Source organism: Vipera berus (assembly GCF_964194415.1).
Source record: "Vipera berus genome assembly, chromosome: 5".
Lineage (NCBI taxonomy): Eukaryota > Metazoa > Chordata > Lepidosauria > Squamata > Viperidae > Vipera > Vipera berus.
In genome coordinates, this window is record NC_138207.1 from 50,056,093 (window position 1) to 50,077,412 (window position 21,320).

Here is a 21,320-nt window from a genome sequence, read left to right on the forward strand (position 1 = left end):
GGACTACCTATATTCCCCCCCCACACACACACACTCAGCTGCTAATAATCCTTGATTGGGTCAAGCTTGCAATAGAGCTATGTAAATGAATGGAAAAGATAGTCATGACTAATTGGAGTCAATTGGGTTAAGATGGGAGCTACTGAAATGGAATAAATAAAGTTCTGTTTATTTTAATTTGCAAATTTATAACCCATTTCCTTAAAACAATCTTCCCAGAATTCAGGGATGGACAAGTCAAAGTCTGCACACTATTGTTCATGTACTGTAAATCACAAAAATGGATAATTTAACTATAATGGGATTATCTCATATATTAGGGATAGTATTTTTTTCTGTTAATTGTCCCAGAATAAGTATACTATTATTTTTGATCTGTGCATTATTGGTCCACACCCAGTTCTTCCTATTCTTTTTTCTTGACCAGTATCATATACTAGAAATCCTATTGATAAATTTCTCCAATAAAAGTTAATTCAACCTAGACTATAATTCCCACCAAGAGTGAGAATAAGATTCCCTGAGAATTTCTTTTGTAAGGCTTCTTCTTACTAGTGAATTAGAGTCCTACCAACTCTACAAAACAACACAGACATTAAACTTGCTGCCCCACTGGTCTGTATCTTGCCAAAGTGGTATCATCTGGGAAAGATATCTGGTTTTTTCTCTCTGGTTTTGTTACTTTTTTTTCAACATGTCACCAGCCAGATTTTACCAATCAAAGGACTGCAACAAATATAAGTTGTTTTTCGCTTTTATGCTTTCTCTACATTAGTCTAGTTTGTCTGCCCCTCGAACCATACCTTATTTGAGTATCTCCCAAATTAAAATGATGTAAAATAAAATGTTTGGAAAGGCTCCAAGGTAAAAATAGTTAAAGAGAAATAGTAGATAAACTTTGCCCCACTGTAGAACCAGGATGGTACTATATTAGAGTATGCCAAAATTGACTAGCTGGTGGGAAACATCTCACTTCTTGGAACAGTAATGGAAAGTGACAAATTAAAAAAATATATATAAATAAGCCACAGCTCAGAGTGATTCAGTGTCTCTTTATTCTTTTCAGAGTGCATTGATGTATAGAAGAATTGCTACATTTTAATATAAATATAATTTCAGAACTGTGTTAAGGTGGATTAATTCAAATTTGTTTATTCTTCTTCCACAAGTAAAATGGTGAAAAATCTGCTGATCTACTCTCTTCTTAAATATGAGATAAATTGGGGTTAGAAACAGATTTTAGCTACAAAAAACTCAGGAAAATGAATATTAATGGAGTGGGCAAGTGCTTGGGGGAAAAAAGGGTATTGCCAAAACTGGTTAGTAAATGGAAAATAGGAGTCATGTACAAGCACCTCTGTTTATGCTGCAGTTTAGATCATGTGCATTGCTAACCAAAACTATCACAGGTCAAGTAACCTCATTCTAAGATAATGAATGACAAAGCATTCTAAATTTTAGAAACCTTAGATTGTGGTTAGATAAAATTAAAAACATGTTTTTTATGAATACAACTAATATGACGTTAAGACTATTTTGGTCATGGTCTGCGGAGGAGATGAAATCATCCCACTGGGGCCAAAGGAAGAAAATAGGGTATTATCAGGAAATGGTTTTGTTGTGAAGTACAGGCATTAGTTACTCCTATTGATTTCATGCTTCATTCTTTTCTGAATGCCTCTTAATCATTGTTTTCCATTCTGTTTTCCATTTTATAACTTGTTATATTTCTAATCCTTCAGATGTTTATGAGTTCCATCAGCCTGGACCAGAATGGTCCAAAATATTTAGAGTGCACTAAACTGTTTGCTTTGATGGCCTTTGGTTATTTCCAAATTTCTATTTTCTCACTATAGTAATGCTTTTGCTGTATACATTTGTGACTCTTTTTTTAACCATGCCACACTTTTCTTTCATATATTATCCTTCCACATTGATTAGAATGCGAAATGTTTAAAACTAGTTTAGAGCAGTGGCATGTACACAGGGGAGCAAAATAATCAACAGTGCAGACACAAAATGGCCAGAGCTTTGATTATGCTGAAGACACCACCATATTTTCTTTTTTGATGCCCCCTGTGGATGTCATGCACCTATTTATGACTTTCTTTCTTATGTATTCAGTATACTAGATCTTCCTCATTCAGTTAATTACTTCACAGCTTCTCTCCTTTTTGTTCTTTATTATTATTGTTTCTTTTTCTTTGTACCTCCCCCCCCCCGTTTCCTAGTCTCTAGTTCAAAAGAAATCCCTGAATATTGTTTTAATCCATTGTATTTTTTCCTTCATTTCTCCATTCTTCCCCCCCCTTATTTTATATCCCCCCACTTCTTTCATCTGAGTTTGTGCTCTTTCTACAGGGATTGCTTTAGATGAACCCATTTCCTTTTGCTTTTTGCAGCAACTGTTCTATGTTATAAACTTTCCTTCTGCCACTCATTCAGCTTCAGTCTGTGCTTTTTGATACTCTGGGCTAACCTGGGGACTATAAATCATGTTTTATGGTCTGAATAACAGGGATTGGCATGAATTCAGTCTGGAAAAATAAAACAGAAGCAATTGTAGTACTTTGCTTAGCCCACAAAAACTTTACTTCGGCTTGATTTCCTTCATATTTCCCTGTCATCAAGTAGTATATCATAAACAAAATACCATTAAACTTCAAGCTTTAAGAATAAAAATAGTTTTATTGTGGGCTATACGTTCAGTACAGATACAAGGGTACAACATGAACAATTTTGTTCATATCTAAAATTATAAGAATGAAATAAGAGGGAAGAATGAAGAATTCATATAGGACATAGAGGAGAATGAGGTAATCATTAGGGTTAATTTGGCCTTATTTTAGAATGAACAAATTTACTAGAACTCTAAAGGGTGTTGTCAGAGCTGGAATATTATTTACATCTAGAGCAATGTATGTAGCCGTGCATTTACCTAACATTAACTGTTGAAGAAATAATTACTTAGTAAAAAAAGAAGCTTCATGAAATGTATGATTTTATATATACTAAGATGAATAGATATAAAAAGATTAAAAAGATATATGCCTACTGGGCATATATGGGATGTTTTGCTTAACTGTAGAACTTTATTATAAATGCTGAAATTATATTTCAAATATTTACTGAAAGGCAAATGTTTAAAACAAATTTTTAAAACATTATTAGAGCAGACTTTCCATAATCACAGAGGATACATAATTCCTAATATGTCACCATTCTAGGTCAACATATTTTTGGCTAGTATATAATGGTTTTGCTTTCCTCTTCTACAGGAAAGATATGATAAGCCTGTAATAGAAGAAAATGTCTTTGAAGCTTTGGAGAAAGACTTCCAAGAAGTCATCAGTGAACTTACAGGAGATCAAAGCCTGGAGAAATTTCGTGTGGAATATGAGAAGCTCCATGCAGTGCTGAAAAAGTCCTATGAGAATGAAAAGCGTCTCATGGCAAAATGCAGGGAACTGAATGCAGAGATTGTGGTGAATTCGGCTAAAGTGGCTACTGCTCTAAAGCTCTCTCAGGATGATCAGACAACAATAACATCACTGAAAAGGGTAAAATAATCTTAATTAACAAATAGAGCAATGTATCAAACAATAGAAGGGACGCGGTGGCTCAGTGGTTAGGACGCTGAGCTTGTCGATCAGAAGGTTGGCAGTTTAGCGGGTCGAATCCCGAGTGCCGCGTAGCAGAGTGAGCGCCTGTTACTCGTCCCAGCTTCTGCCAACCTAGCAGTTCGAAAGCACGTAAAAATGCAGGTAGAAAAATAGGGACCATTACGGTGGGAAGGTAACAGCGTTCCGTGTGCCTTTGGCATCTAGTCATGCCGGCCACATGACCACGGAGACGTCCTCGGACAAGTGCTGGCTCTTCGGCTTTGAAACGGAGATGAGCACAGCCCCCTAGAGTTGGAAACGACTAGCACGCATGTGCGGGGGAACCTTTACCTTTTATCAAACAATATATATTCTCTGGTGAGAACAAATTTGTAAAATGTATTTCTATGATTTTTGGTTCTCCTAAAATGATATCTAATAGTTTATATTGGAACTGAGATCCACCTTATTGATCTCAGCTTATGCATGTCGACTGAATATTTAATTCAGTTATATTATGTCTAAGAGAATATAGATATTAAAGCCAGAACAATAATTTGCGGTGCTGTACTATTGATTCCAAAGCACTATTAAAAATATATTTTGGTTCTGTTGTCTAAACTGTAATTCTGAAGGATTGTGATGGACCATTGCTTTTATATGTCTGAAATGGATGAACTTCCAGGAAAAAGTGAAACCAGAAAGCCCCAAAGGTTTTTTTTCCAAGAAGCAACTGGACTTTCTTGTCTTGTCTTTTTTTTTTAAAGACATTTCAGTTCTCATCCAAAAAGCTTCTTCAGCTCTCACTGGATGATGGGCTTTCGTACTTTCAAATAATACGGGAGTATGAATGGATTTCCAGAAAAATTGCAGATTACAAAGCCTGTGCCTTTGTTCAGCAGTGAAGGGACACAGAAAACATCTTGCAGAAAGCAAAGCTCCACAACACAGTCCTTTCAGCAGTTCCAAGAAGGCTCCACACCCATTTGCACTACTCAGATGACCCTGAGAACCCAGACAAATCCAACAACTATCTGAAAGAATGCAAATGATCACCTGTCTACAGGGAATATAAATCCTTCCATTCTCCACTATCCAGTCAGAGCTGAAGAAGCTTCTTGGATGAGAAGCGAAACGTCTTCAAAGAAAAACAAGAAAGTCCAGTTGCCTCTTGAAAAAGCACTTTTGCGACAATCATGACCTGGATGACATAGAATCTCCATAGACAAAATCAGAAAGCGTTTTCCACATTAGTTGTAACTTGAATATATTTCCCCAGATTTATTATTCCTTGCTAGCTTTGGCATTGATCCTTATAGGTCTATTAGCCTAATCTGATATGGAAAAAAAAAACTGCCTTGAAAGAACTTCATTGTAAATGCAGTTTCCTGAATTTGGCTTTAAGTCAGAATCAAAGGCAATCCTTTTGGTAAATTATCTGATGCCTGTGTGATCATAGGTAGTCTTTGTTGAATTTATTTATTTATTTTATTTTTATTTTAATTCCATTTATATCCCGCCCTTTTCCGAAGACTCAGGGCGGCTTACAAGCTTAGCAGTAGCCTTCATTCTATGTATATGCCTGCTTGTTAGGGCTTTCGCCCCCCCCCCCCCAAGCGGCATTATTACAAAGTCAGCTTAATTGCCCCCAACAATCTGGGTCCTCATTGTTGACAACATTTCAAAAAGCTTATTTATTTATCTACTAAACAAACAAAATTATATTAGTGCTGAGTGAGAGAGACTTATGTTCTGTAATATTCTGGCCATCACAGCTTTCCATGGTCAGGTAATGGCCTTCAGTGAGGAAGTGGGCAGGAGGTCACATGACTGTGGGACATTGCAATGATATGGGATTTGCCTGATAAAGACAACAGGGAATGTCACAATTCATGATGGAATTGCTGGTCCCAGATGCCACCATGAACCAAGGACTACCAGTAGTGCTGTGATAATTCTTCCAAGCATTTGGCCTGGGTACTGGATGAGCCTGCCTATAACATTTTGAAATTGATTGAGTGTGAGCTGGTCTTAGTCATGCCATGCTTTTTATATATTATGTTTCATCCTGTTGGTCTATGTTTTTGAATTGAATCCTATGTTAGTTGACCAGAGTTGTAACTGTAACCCAAACACATTGATTAAACAACTAACATGCAATGTTCAGAAGCAGGATATGCAAAAGTGCACAGGAGAATAAGCAGATAGGGAGTCACTCATACCTTGGCCATCTCCTGTTTGGATTATGGCAGTGCACTCCACATAAGGCTACCCTTGAAAAGTATACAGAAGCTTCAGCTGGTACAGAATATGGCTGTGTGGTCAATCTTGGCACCTAAGGAATGGCACATGTAACACCTTTACTGCATGAGCTGCATGGTGCCAGCTTGCTTCTGGGTCTAATTCAACTTGTTGATTATGATCTTTAAAGCCCTACATGGCATGGGGCCACGTTACCCACAGAACCATTTTCCTCTCATTACATCAGACCGTCCCACCTCATCATGACTCTTTGGCATATAGCCATAGGGCTGGTTAGCATCCTGAAAGCCCATGTTTTAATTAACTTTTAATATTAATTTTTAATCCACAGTTGCCTTTTTAAATTGTAGATTTCATATACATTTTTAAAAATTGTTTTTACTTGTAAACCACCTAGAGCAGTGATGACGAACCTTTTAGAGACAGAGTGCCCAAACTGCAACCCAAAAACCACTTATGTATCATCGGGTGCCAGGTGGGCGTGGCCCATTGGGTGGACGTGGCCCATTGGGTGGGCATGGCTGCGGTGGTAACGGCAGACTGGGTGGGACTAAAAAGTTCAGTCAATCAATTCCAACTTTGTGAGATCTTTTTTTCCCCGCAAGAAGTTGAAATTGATTGATTGATTGAACCTTTTTTTTTGCACACGGCGGTGGAGGCCTAAAGTAAAAAGATTTTGTAAAGCCCAGCTGAAGGCCTAGGACTGGGGCAACAGCACGCGTGCCCACAGAGAGGCCTCTGAGTGCCACCTGTGGCACGTGTGCCATAGGTTCACCACCACAGAACTAGAGTCACTCTGTGGGGGAGATGGATGGTTTTAAAAATTTGATAAATGAAATAAAAATACAGGTAAAATAAATATCAATTCACAGAATCCACTATAATACTGAGTTAAAGGTGATCAAGAATGGACACTTCAAGTAAGGATTTCACATTAAGAAAACTAAATGTTAAAGTAAAGATTTATGAAGTTCTGCTAGTTCACTGTTTATTGCATTTGCATTTGTGAAGATTTGTGTATTGTGTATTTGTGTATTGTGAAGATACTGTAAATATAGTAGTTCTTCCCAAACCCTCATCCCTCAGTATTTGCAGGTTCTAAGCAACTTTGGTGTGGCTTTGAATCATCAGGATTTCCTTTGATCTGTTTTTCATCTGCCCAAATTAGACAGCAACTGATTATTAAAACATTCATCTATTTAACCATTATCAGTTATTGACTACATCTTATCACTTCCTGGGGATGTTCAATGAATAAACCTCAGGAAAAAATAGATGTTATTTCACCATAGAATCATTAAAACAGATCTTGTGAACTGTTTTATTCTCTTATTTGGCCATGAAGTCAATTTATTTTTCTTTTAAAATGTTATTCTCAAACTCTTTTCCCTCAAGGTAGATTGTGAAATAGAGCTGTGAGGCATAGCAGGCAATGTAGCATAAGGCCATAAATACAGAATGACTTTGTTTTCACCTGTCTCTTAAACAGACCTAAAAAACAAAACAAAACAAAAAAATCCATGAGGAAGCAAGGTTTCTGCAATTTAGTGGTATATTGCTTCTGTGTTGTTGCTGGCATCCTTTGTTAGTCAAACCTACATGTAATTGCTGAGGTGTATTAAAATCTTAGGGATGTGGTGGCTCAGTGGTTTAGGACGCTGAGTTTGTCGATCAGAAGGTCGGCAGTTTGGCGGGTCGAATCCCGAGTGCCGTGTAACAGAGTGAGTGCCTGTTACTCGTCCCAGCTTCTGCCAACCTAGCAGTTCGAAAGCACGTAAAAATGCAAGTAGAAAAATAGGGACCACTACGGTGGGAAGGTAACAGTGTTCCATGTGCCTTTGGCGTCTAGTCATGCCGGCCACATGACCACAGAGATGTTCTTGGACAAGCGCTGGCTCTTCAGCTTTGAAATGGAAATGAGCCCCGCCCCCTAGAGTTGGAAACAACTAGCACGCATGTGCGGGGGAACCTTTACCTTTATTAAAATCTTTCCTAGAGTAGCCCAGAGTTTTTATACTGCATATTTAGCTATCTATCAAGCCATCTGTTTACATATCCCTAAAAGCTCTGTTCCAATGGATTTTAGGTAAAGCTCAGAGACTGACATAAATAAATTAAAAATAAAAAAGTTACAAAATTTCTTAGTGTGGAATGTTGAATAGTATCACTGCTACTATAACTATTATGGAATCTAAATATGAAATCATTTAAGGTGGAAGTTAAAGAATTGTTGTGATTTTCAAGTTAAATACTGTATGATATATAACTTTTACTGTTTAACAATAGGAGATTGAAAAGGCTTGGAAAATGGTGGATGCAGCATATGAGAAAGAACAGAAAGCAAAAGAAACCATCATGTCTCTTAAGGAGGAAATTATAAACTTAACTAAATTAGTAGAACAAGGATCTGGATTGTCACTGGGTCAAGAGCACAAGTAAGTTGGGTCTATGACAGATTCGAAAAGATTGTTATCCATGATGTCTTATTCTTATAGAGGCTATATGTATTAACTTATGCATATTATTATGTAAATACTGCCCTCATTTTAGATATGTGTATTCAAAACTATATTTCACAGCCTTAGAATGGATAATGGTTTGCAAGTAAACCTGTTTGTAAACTCTGCTATTTGAGACCATAAATAGGGGATGACATAAATAGATGATAATCAAAATTTTCCTCTATAAAGAAAAGTACAGTAGTGCATTACTGAGACTATACCCCTGACAGTAGAATTCAAATCAAAGCAATTGTGGTAAAAAGCAACACACAGCAACACACTAACTATCTTTGTTTCCTAACCTTGTGATATTGCTGCCATCACACAGTGCAGAAGAAACAACACAAATCTGTTCTGACTGTGGATAAATTCTTCACTGCCTCCTTTTTATGGTCAGTCAGGTTTATTCTGAGATTTCCTCCTTTCTGCTCAAGTGATCACTTCTCTTGCTTCATTGACCTTAGTTCCTCATGAAACCAAGGGACCAACATTATACTGTGTAAGGAAAGAAAGTAAATTGATCTAGTTATTATCATGTTCGATAAACAGGCCAAATTTTCAATAGTAGTGCCAAAAGGGGATATAGGAAAATTTTCAGATGCATTGAAGAAACCATTTAAAGTTATTCCTTGCACGGTCCTTGTGGATGTTTTTAGTAACTGTATCACATATGTAATTTAATTAACAATTGGAAGGGGTGATCAAAGTGGAATAATATACCAACGAATTTTGCTACCTAATTATTTTCTAAGAAGCTTCAGCTCAGATTAGAGATTTGTTTTCTTTCAGCTTGCGGGAGTTGTTAAAATTTAAAGAAGAAGTAACAAAAGAGAGAGACCAGCTTTTGGCAGAAGTTGTAAAGTTACGTGACAGTGTAGCTAATATGTCAGATCAACAGCAGGAGGCAGAAAAGACCAGACTGGAAGCAGAATCTACTATTTCTCAGGTTTGTGTAATTGTGTTTCTTTAACTAGATTGCTATTCTGTCTTTGCATTTTACCTTTATTAGCTGATAACTGTTGCTTCATTTCCTTTCTTTTTCTGGAAGCTCTGTGGGCGGATGTCAAGAACAGGGCAATGCTTTACTTTTTTTCTACCAACTCCCCCTCCCCCCCCAGATTTGCAGTAATCTGAGAAACCTTTTTTTTATTACATTTCAAATCTTCCTGTTTGAGTAGCTGCAATTCTTTAGTTTTCCATTCTGCCCCTATTACCTTTAATGATTTGTTTTGTTTCCTTCTAATTACCATTCTCCAACCTGAGATTTCTGGGTGAGGTACAGGGTAATTGTGAGTTGTGTTTTCATAATGTACACGATTTTTCTCACATTTCTCATATGTCTCAGTTTTTCTTTAGTCATTATCATGGGTTCTTTAGTTTCCTCGTGAAGTTTAATGCTCAGCTATTCAGTGTATTAGCTATCATATATATACTTTTCCGGTGGGGAATCTCCTTCACCCTGCTGTTACCACCCTTTTTAAAGAAGAACCGTGATTTAACAAAGAGAAGGTTGAAAAGCATACCTTGTTTCATGAATTCATTTGGATTCATTGGCCCCACCATGGTTGTTTAGAACAGTATGCCTTTCCTGAAGGAAGTTTGTGTGTCAACATTTCCAGTGAAGGCAGGACATTAGAAGTTCTGTCATGGTTGAAGCCATTAAGAAATCTTGTAAGTAAATATTTCTGAAAGGATCTGGGTCACAGTGGGTCACAATTTGTCTAATACATTATAAAATTCCAAACATATTTTTTTTACAAAAAAAATGAGTTTAGTTAAGGTATTTTTAACAGGTTACTGTAGCATTAAAACAATCCAGTATTAATATTTCCCCAACTACAGGAGAAAGTACTCTTAGAATTTTTGTGTTTGGTGCTGTTATAGCTCCATCAGGAAATCCAGATGCGTCAAAATGAGGCTTCACGGGAGACACGAAAGAAAGAAAAAATGGAAAGAGAACTGAAGCAACTTCAGAATGAATTAGAGTACAAAGTGGCTGATATCAAGACAATGCAGCAGGGTTTAAATAAAAGTAAGGAGGAGCTCCTGAAATGCGAACAGCAACTGAAGGAACAAAAGGTATTTTAAAAGATTCTCATTAACACACATTTTAAGTTCTTATACCGAGACCACATTTAAAACATAATCGTTTCTATCTTCAGAAAAACAATTGAATCGTGGATGAAAAGCATGGCAGAAATTTCAGTATTTCTATGTATGTTTGCCCAGGGTGGCTTTAGGATATGATAGTGGTGGGAAAAAAAATCAGTTGAAATGCTGCTACTTTTGTAAGCAGATAATATTGTCAGATCTCAAGGTGTTTTTTTAACATCTAGTGTTTTTTTTATCTCAGACTTAAAAGTATCTTCTGAAATTTGCTGATTTTTTTTCAGGCCATTTCCCCTGGTGCTGCAAAAACCTTATAGGGGCATTTTTAGTCAGCAGCAAAAGAACTTTGGTAATTGTAACATATTAATTCAGTAGAATGTTTCATTAAAATCAAGCAATTTAATAATAATAATAATAATAATAAAGTTGGAAGGGACCTTGGAGGTCATCTAGTCCAACCCCCTGCTCAGGCAGGAAACCCTAAACCAGGGGTGTCAAACTCAATTTCATTGAGGGCCGCATCAGCATTGTGGTTGCCCTCAGGGGGCCGGGTGGGTATGGCCTGGGTGGGCGTGGCCTACTGGGTGGGCGTGGCTAGAGTGCATATGGCCTACTGGGTGGGAATGGCCAGCTCTACATCGTTCGCGTCAAGGGTGCCTATGGGGGCCTGGGCAGGAGTGGGACAGATCTGGGGGTCTCTGGCAGAAGGAGGGTCTCTGGGCCAGGGCCAAGGCAGTGGGGGCCGTTCCCTCACTGTTTCCAGGATGGCTTCACGGGCCACATGAAACCACTTCGTGGGCCGGATCCAGCCCCCGGGCCTTGTGTTTGACATGTCTGCCCTAAACCCTGTCCAGTCTCTTCTTAAAAACTTCCAGTGTTGGAGCATTCACCGCTTTGGAGGCAGGTTGTTCTACTGGTTAATTGTTCTAACAGTCTGGAAGTTTCTCCTTAGTTCCAGGTTGCTTCTCTGCTTGATTAGTTTCCATCTGTTCCATCTGTTTATTTTGAAGAAAGGGAATCTGACTCATTGGAGAATGTTGTGCCTAATAAAATTAGTGCAAGGGTCTATTTAAAAATTCTGGGTGATACCAGTTAGTTTTGATACAATTGTTTTCAGGCATTGAATGATGCTACAGATACTCATCAACTCGCAACCATTCATTTAATGATGGCTAGGAGTTCCAGTGATACTGAAACAAGTGACTTATAAACTGCCCTCAAAATTATGACACCCCCCCCATGGTCACATGATCATGATTTAGGCATCTTTATAACAATTGCAGCATCCTGTGGTTATGGGATTACAATTTGCAATGTGCTCAGCTGGTATCCAACAAGCAAAATCAATGGGGGAAGCCAGATTCACTTAATGACTATGGTAAACATGGTCATAAAATAAAGTCCGTTCACCTGATGACTCCTGTAACAACTGCATTGCTTAGTGACTGAAATTCCAGTCCTAATTGTGGTCATAAGTCGAAGACTACCTATATATTCCCCACGTTACCATGCTGCTCTGCATCTAAAATGTACTGTGCATAGTCATTTTCAATTTAAAACAGTAATGCTTGATCATCCAAATTCTTTCCTCACAAAAATATAAGTTCTTAATTAAAGATATGCAAAGCAAAAAAACAAAACAAAACAACACCCTATACCAGATGCAAGGTGAATGTATCATTTTTATTTCACAAAATAGGTTATATTTGTTTTAAACAGGCTGGACTGTTTTTTTTTAAAAAAACTAATTATTCAGATTAGGAATTTTCATTTTTGTCTAGCAGAATGGAAAATTGCATCTTACACTTTCTAATGATTTACTGTGATTTTGTATTTTAATATACTTTGTTGATGTGCAAGCTTAGAGAATATGCATATCCAATTATATTCATAATCAAAGTTTCAGGGTAAAAATGCTATTTTTTTAGTAAAGTTGGATTAAAGTTGGGAGGAAAAACTAGGAATGTGAGTACCATAAAACAGAAAAATTGCTGAGTCAATGCCTGCTTAACTCTAGCATCCTGTGTTTCCCTATTACCTAACAAATTGCCTCTAAAAATCCCACAATAAAATATGAGAGCGGTAACTGTGTGAAAATGTTTCCCCCCACTTCAGGAACGAAGATTTGATCCAACAGGTACTGTTAAGCCATTTTGTCTAGTAAGGTACCATGGCCATATCGCTAATGATAATGTCTTTTTTAAACATTTGTGGCCATTATCATGTGTTAAAATTTCTGATTACCTGTGTCCTAATTGGGTCTGATGCAATTGTACCTGGATCTGTTTGCAATGATATTACTGAGCAAAAGACCTTTTTCATTAATATAAGATTGGCTAAAATTCATAGCTCCTTTTAAATACTGCTGATTAAAACCATTTGGCTATCCTGTTCATTTATAATAATTACAGAAAATGTACACTTTGTCTTACAGATGGGAAACTATCATTACAATATTTATCCTTCAACTAATTCTAGAAAAATAATTATACCCACAGTGTTACTTGTTAGAAGCTCTATCCCTGCTACAGCTGTCAAGCAATTATCACATATCTCATCTATTAGATTACTGTTATGGTGATAAGTGGCATGTAATAAGCAAACTGAGTTTACTGCAAAATCTGATTACAAAGAAATTAACTTCTTTATGCTGTAATCTTGCAGATTCTGAATGAAAGAGCCACAAAAGAACTAGAACAATCTACAGCAAGAAACACCAAGCTTCAGCTAGAGAATGAGCAACACAGTTTAGCCATTGAACAACTAATGCAGGAGAATCAGCAGAAAACCACTGAACTGAGGGTACGTTCAGGACATTATCCAGAATAATGCCAATTCTGAAATTACAATATAATCCATAACAGATTATTAGTATTTGCAATTAATATATTTCAATATTTCATCTTTGATTTTTGTTGAACTTCAAAGAATAGGTTTAGAAAAACAAGTGAGTGTGAGGAAAAGGGTTTCTTCTTTCTCTCCCCTGTAAGCTGCTCTTTACACAACAGAAATATGAATTCACAAATTAATATGTGTACTTTGACCCTGAATATAAGTATGTATAAGAATTGTTTGCATAACAGTGCATACTATTTTCTGTAACTTGCTCTTTAAATTACCGTCTCTTTTCTATTCTGTGTTGTTCTCTAACTGCTTTCTGGTTTTTATTTGATACTAATTTTTTTTGGGATTCGAAATGTTCATGTCTGAAAACCTTGGGCAATCTTTTTCCAAAGGGAAACTCATAATACTGCCATTCAACAGTACTATTTTATCTAATCCAGCCAGAAACATCTGCATACCAGCTCCTTTCCAGCTGATCTCATTTGTTTTTATATATTGAGGGGGAAAAACAAAAAAACCAAAATAACCTCTTGGTGGATTGGTTGGTGAGTGTACAGTGGGAAGGGATTAAATTGAAGAGGGACTCTGGAAGCCCCCAATTTTGCTTCATTATATATTATAATTCATGTTTGTTTTCCTGCTGGTAGATGTGCTTGGTGAAAAGGAAAGGGAAGCTAGGAAATCCATGAAAACTATCCCATAATAAATCAAAAAGGACAGCACTACTCTTCAGTTTCATTGCTGAGGTATAGTAGCTATGGAGGCAATACAAAGTATCATGACATACTTTCTGTTGACTCAGCGATGGAGAAAACATTGACACAGCCATGAGGAAGTACACTCAATTTGTGATCAACTAGCATTCTAAAATTTTTATAACAAGTACTGTTATCAAGTTAGTATTCATCATGCTTGTCTGTATATTCATTTTCTCTAAGCAAAGACTTTTGCCTTTGTTAAATTTGATTCTGTTATTTTCAGCCCACTTTCTAATTTATCAAGAATGTACTGTATTTGTATTTCATAGTCTAGGGCACTCACTGTTCAGTCCAGGAAAATGTGTTTAAGTTAAGGTACCGACAGCATGCCCAGGCCTAACCAAAGCATCTTGTCTCATTTGCTAATGTCCCTTAGTTGAAATACATTTTAAGGAGGTGCTGAAAGTCGAACGTGAGTGTATAGAGAGACCTATTCGGCTTTGGATTTAAATGCAGGAATATCCCTACTGATAACGTATTTAGGGGCCAATAGGATGGGGGGAAATGTAGATATTTAATTTGGCATATTATAAACTCATGCATTCAAAAAACATGCTGCTTCAATTTTTAGTGATTGGCAGTATGATCTTATGAATGCCTGCTTCAAAAATAGGTCCTAGGTTAAATGAGATATGTTACAAGGCAGATATTTAGGACTGCTTCGTGATTTCTTCCAGGCCTTTCTTTTACTGTAGTTATTTAACTTAGCAGAAAAAAAATGCTAGAGAAAGCTAAACAGAAAAAATAATGTCTAGCAGTTCTTTCCAGTTGCCCTTAGATATTGATGGATGTAGTGACAAATGTTTCCTGTGTCATGAGGTCAGTGAGTTCAGAGATTTGTTTCTTTATTTAAATAAGAAAAAAAAACTGTGAAAAGAAATTACGAGGGATGCAAGTTATGCCTTAGATATTTTTGGAAGCTTATTATAATATTGTGATTTAATATTATCAATTTTTTCATTTTCCCAATTCTACAGAGTAGCAAATGGATCTGATAAAATTTATATTAATTATTATCTCTATTTTTTTTTCACTTGTCTTTCCTAGACAAAAGAAGATGAAGTGTCTCAGATGCGTCAGGAGATAGGAAAGCTAACCAAAATGAGAGAAATAATGCAGCGAAAATTGCGTGTTGTAGAGGAGAACAAAACCCAGGCAGAATGTGAAAGAGACACCCTTAAAAATCAGATAGCTGGACTGGAAAAGGGTAAGAAGCAATGATCTAATTTTTGTGTGGTTCTGTTCCAGTTTCTCCTTTTTACGTATTGCCATCTAAACATATGATGATCTGATCTGGATTACTGCATTCAGACAAAATCAATCCTTCCCTCCAGCTTCTTAATATTTACTTGCTTCAAATCACTGTACACTGTCACTTTTTAAAGGAAACATCCATTGGCACCAATGCCATTTTTTAATAAAAAAAAATCACACAGTGTAATTATGGTTTATGTCTCTTGCCTGCAGACCCATTGAATGTGTTCATGTGAAGTCATCCCCAGAAAGAAAGAAATAGGTTCTGGGTGGAAGGATAACAGGCTTTGAACTGAATTTGCCCAACATGAAGTGGCTTTGTGGGCTTGATAACTCTAGGGAAGTTATAGTGCCCTGCTCAGAGTATGTATATATATATATATATATATATATATATATATATATATATATATATATATATATATATATATATATATATATATATATATATATATATATATATATATATATATATATATATATATATATGTATATATATATATATATATATATATATATAAAACAGCAAGCTAGCATAGACAATGATAGTCTGGGCAAAGATGGGCATGTTTTGATAAACTCAAGTAACACTGTTGCATTACTAATTGGCTTGTGAATGCGATTCAAGGTATTAACTGCCATGACCATACGTGGCTCTAGACTTGTTGTCTGAAGGCACACCTTGTGTATGCATCTCTCAACATATAAAGTAGGGTCAATTCCCCATTTTTACATGATAGGGCCCTGGTGGCCAGTATTCTTGGCGGGCATCCCAACTCTTTGGACTGAAGATTCCTTGTGGCAAAGAAATGATCACTTTCTGGAAAAAAAAATGAAGTGAAAAACTGGTGGTGAATGATGAGTTGAAAGAAATATCTTGGAAGTATGCAAGACATCCCAGCCTTGAACAAAGGCACTCTACAGTGCAACATTTTGTTATGTTTGTAAAAGGGAGAGAGGGGTAGTGAACATTGAAACAAGTCTGTTTTTTGTAAAAATGCAACAGTTCATTTAGTTATAATTTCTCCATACAATTTAAGTACAGAAATCATTTTTTTCTTGTACTTTAGAACTGGAAGCTGCAAAAAAGCAATCAGAAGTTGATAAGAAGGCTATAGATGAACTTGTGAGAGAAAGGGACATACTGAACAAGGTAAGTACATACTGTATGTCTGATTCTGCAGTTCACCTAAGTATCTGATCTTTAGTTACTTTATCTGTTTTTTAGCTGTTATGCTGTCAAACAAATATTAAGCTCTCATATATACATACACAGAATAAAACTGCATATGTTGCATAAATTCCTATGCTTTTGAAAGCATTAATGATAGTGTTTCATATAGATATGGAAATCATAGTGTCTATTTCACAGGAAACTGATGTTTATTTGCTGAAGTGTACTTGAGGAATTGATACAGGATTAAAAATCACCATGATAGTAGTTTAAAATGATAACAGTGTGAAAGATACCAGGAAGCCTAGCAATGGTTTTATAATTGAGGGATACTATATTTTAACGTAGCAGAAGATAATATTTTGATTGGGTTACTCCTTTTACCTGCTCCAGTTGGCAGGAACATGTAAATAACAGCTTTCTTAGTGCAAACTGCTTACTTTCATTTTTTTTCTGGCCTTGATCCAAGACAAGATATCAGTTCCACTTCACTCTTTCCTCCCCTTTTCTTTTTATACTTCCACTCCTCTTTACATTGATTAATTTATCTTTTTATCATTAGCAGAAGAAATCTCCCCCTCCCTTAGCAACAAGGTCCATCTATCTAGATATGATTTTTATCTCTCATCTAAAGATATTCTCCTTCACGCCACAACCTTTATTTTCTGACATGGATAAATTACGGTACATTCTGTTTCCAATAGAAAGGAATATCTGTAGCTCATGGTTCCACTGTGGATACATTGGGTAATTTTACCTAGTTAACTGATGTTACCTAGATGTTACCTGGATAACTGATTATGTTATTTAGTTGGATACTGAAACATCTGCAAGCAAGATGAGAGAACACTAAGGATTCCACATGGAATGATATTTTTTTCTGACTTATTTGGTTATCTCCTTGCACTTTTTTATAGTTTTAAAATTTACCACATGTTTACTAAATCTACAGTATCTTCAGGCTGTTTCAGATATACATGTGTTTTGTAAGAATAGATCTCCGGTATGAGAGTCAGTTTGCTATAGCAGTTAAAGGCATTGGTCTAGAAACCATACAATGCATAATTTGATTCTGAGTGTCTGGCATTATTAGGCTTTGCTGCATGGATTTTTGCATTTTCTTTTCAGAACTTACTGAAGGCTGCTAGCGTCACTCAAAAACAGATGAACCTTGTTAAGCTCCATGAACAATCCAAGAAAAACCTAGAAGAAGAAATTCAGAATTATAAAGATGAAGCTCAGAAACAGAGGAAGATTATATTTCAGCTGGAGAAAGAGAGAGATCGTTACATTAATGAAGCTGGTGATCTCACACAAAAGGTAGGAGAAAGCTTTTTGAAAGATACACTTAATTCTGCGATTCAATTTTAATTTGGAATTTAATGTGGATTTTATTTCATTTCAATGGTCGTTAGAATAAAAAGCTTTTAATAAGTAACTTATTTTGATATCTGTAGATAGAAATCTGAAAAAAGTGGGGTGGGGAAACCATAGATAAAGTAGCCTTTCTTAACTTGATGCCCTCCAAGTATATTGAAACCACAGGGCTGTGCTTGGTGGAGATTCTGAAATTGTAATGCCAGAGGATGGAAGTTTGGGAATGCACTCAATTGTCTTTATAGGATTTCATACACTTAGAAATTTGTAAGGTATAGGAATTACATTGACATTCTTCAATTACATCATCAGAACATTAATTCTAGAATGGGAGTAAATTAAAATTAATAAAAATAGAATAGAATAGAACAGAACAGAACAGGTCTTCTAGTCCAGCTCCCTGCTCAAGCAGGAGAGCCTATACCATTTCAGACAAGTGACTGTCTAGTCTCTTCTTAAAAAGAAAATTGGTATCTGCTTGTGACTTGAGGTGAAAACTATTGGAAGAGTAGAAAATTCTGAATATTTGAGTATTTCTAAGGAACAGGTATTCTGAGAAGGCTGCATGGAATTTTGTTAATTAGCAGACGTGTAGGAATGGAAAATTAAAAATGTGAGGTCCCAGGGTAACTAGTAAGTATTATGAAATCTATTCTCCTTCACACACAATTATTTAACAGGGTAAAGTAACTTTCTGCATGAATGGATTAGAGTGCCACCGAAATGCATATTAACAAAAACTTGGTTAGTCTTATTAATGCCAAGAATATTTTCGTAGCTTATTATGAAACCGTTTTCTCCCCCTTTTTTATGTCACTAAAAGCACAATTTCTCCACAGAAAAGTACCCTAGTACCATTCAAAAATAGTGATATTCTAAACATTTCTTAGTTTCTGGATAGTGCTCCTCTGTGCTGTTAGGACAAATAAGTTGTAAGAGTACATTTGGCTCTCCTTGTAGAAAACACGACCCTCCAATTCTTTCTTTATAACTCCTAAACCCTTTCTTTATAGCTTTTGTCATTTCATTTCCAGCCACCATGAAATTAATTCACTAAAAGGCTAGCCATGCCCTTTCAAATATCAGCTGCAAGACAACCAGCCTGTTTCAAAAGCTCTGCAATCGCTCACTCAGCCGATTATGCTTCATCCTCCACCCTCTTTTTCTCTGCTAACCAAGTATGGAAGGTTACCGATTACATGGCATGTAATTAAGGCCAGCTCCATAAGGGCTTGTTGTGTTACAGAAGATAAATTGATGAATAATAAAATGGATAGGAAAAGGAAGCTGAAAATATGTTTTCTTTATGGGGAAGAATAGTTAGGTGCTGATATTCTATCTCCTACTTATTGCTTAGCTGAATAGCTTCCTTTAGAACTACTTCTCCGCTAGGTAGAGAGAATGGATTTTGCAGGAAGGGAAGAGTTGCCAGATGGCAGGATAAGAGAAGAGTAGAAAGGTGGCTTATGATTTCATTGGTTGGTCAGTTTTGGATTTAGGAAAACATATGTGTGTTCTATTCAAAATATAGTGATACTAAGCTCACAATCATAACAATAGTCTAGGGCTAGGCAATCACTCTCCAAATATATGTATTGTGCGACCCAAAGTTATGTGATTTAAAGCAAGTATATCAATGGACGTTTTGACCGAACCATTTTTGCTGGAAAGAACCAGTAATCTTATCATTTGATTTTATGTTTCTCAAGTCGCATTTGCATTAGGCATAAAGTTCTACATGTTTAAATTAGCAGACTTAGTATTGAAGGGTTCTTGAATAGATTCAGCCTGAAAAAGAGACTAAAAGGACATAATATCAAAGCCTTTCTGAACCAGAGAATGTCCAATGAATACAACAAAAAACTGTTGTATTTGTTTCACTTTGTTTCTTTTTTTGGTATTTTTCCCATCAGCACACTAATTTGCTGTCAAATATAGTTTGAAATATAGGATTCTCTATATTCCCTAAAGTAAATCAGGTAGAGTTAAGAGAAACACTACCATGGATAATAACTTGTTCAGATTACTTGACTACAGAATGAATGTAATTTTGCTAATAAGAGATTATTTGAGAGACACAGGGACCACTTAAATATATACTTCCTTTTGAGGTAGCCAAAAAGAAGTCATCTTTTCCTGCTGACTTCAGTTTCAAAGAAATTAATCATTTAAATTTCCTTTGAAGGGGGATTATTTTAATACTGTGATTTGTGAATATTATATAATGTGCAAAATGATTACCAAGAGTTATTATGAAAGAAATAACTCTAACTATGGTTATTTTTCTTTTTTCACACACAATGGGTTTGTAATATGATGATAGCTGTTTTGACACAAAATGAGTCTGTTTTGAACCAAAATGAGACTGCAGATTAGTTACCAAAATAAAGGATATTTAATATGTAACTATTATAATGTACAGAAAAGAAGATATAGTTCCTTATTATCTTTTGTTGTTGTTAGCTGTGAAGTCATGTCCGACCCATCGCGACCCTATGGACAACGTTCCTCCAGGCCTTCCTGTCCTCTACCATCTGCTGGAGTCCATTTAAGCTCACACCTACTGCTTCAGTGACTCCATCCAGCCACCTCATTCTCTGTTGTCCCCTTCTTCTATTGCCCTCAATCTTTCCCAGCATTAGGCTTTTCTCCAGTGAGTCCTTCCTTCTCATTAGGCGGCCAAAGTATTTGAGTTTTAGCTTCAGGATCTGGCCTTCTAAAGAGCAGTCAGGGTTGATCTCCTCTAGGACTGACCGGTTTGATCGCCTTGCAGTCCAAGGGACTCGCAGGAGTCTTCTCCAGCACCACAGTTCAAAGGCCTCAATTCTTTGGCGCTCAGCCTTTTTTATGGTCCAGCTTTCACTGCCATACATTGCAACTGGGAAGACCATAGCCTTGACTATATGCACTTTTGTTGACAGGGTGGTGTCTCTGCTTTTTAGTGTGCTGTCTAGATTTGCCATGGCTTTCCTCCCCAGGAGCAAGCATCTTTTAATTTCTTGGCTACAGTCCCCATCTGCAGTGATGATGATGATGATTATCTAGATGGGACCATATGACAAACTGTTCAGATGTGAATAACAAGTATTACCTCAAAAGTGCTTAGTACAATATATTAACACACTATATATTGATCAGTTATTAACACACAATTAGATAGCATAAATTTAATTCTAGAATAGAATCAAATTGAATTTGGGCCATGGCAAATGCATTTGAAAAGTAGTAACTCATGCCAGATGCTATACTTATATAATTATATATCGGTTCAAAATAATTGAGATATTAATAAGTTTTTGCTCAAATATGCAGCCCTTTAGTTCTTGCTTAAATACCTAGTTAACCATACTTGCCTGTTGGAAATTAAGTTTACCAACCAAAGCAATCTGTTTGCTTGATAACAATAGTGTCTTTATTGTGATAATTTAGGAATATTGGT

General features: G+C 36.3%; 1 protein-coding gene across 1 annotated transcript in view; it reads left to right on the plus strand.

Moving 5' to 3' along the window:
* Positions 1 to 1,542: 1,542 nt before the first annotated feature.
* The window catches only part of CFAP58 (cilia and flagella associated protein 58), a gene marked incomplete at both ends in the record, with an annotated part of 68,641 nt that continues 48,863 nt past the window's right edge, over positions 1,543 to 21,320 (plus strand). The window contains 9 exons of the mRNA XM_081328565.1: positions 1,543 to 1,596; positions 3,279 to 3,560; positions 8,151 to 8,299; positions 9,155 to 9,311; positions 10,250 to 10,444; positions 13,139 to 13,276; positions 15,124 to 15,283; positions 16,401 to 16,483; positions 17,633 to 17,824. Of these exons, the coding sequence (XP_081184691.1) occupies positions 1,543 to 1,596; positions 3,279 to 3,560; positions 8,151 to 8,299; positions 9,155 to 9,311; positions 10,250 to 10,444; positions 13,139 to 13,276; positions 15,124 to 15,283; positions 16,401 to 16,483; positions 17,633 to 17,824 (1,410 nt within the window). The remainder of the gene's footprint in view (positions 1,597 to 3,278; positions 3,561 to 8,150; positions 8,300 to 9,154; positions 9,312 to 10,249; positions 10,445 to 13,138; positions 13,277 to 15,123; positions 15,284 to 16,400; positions 16,484 to 17,632; positions 17,825 to 21,320) is intronic.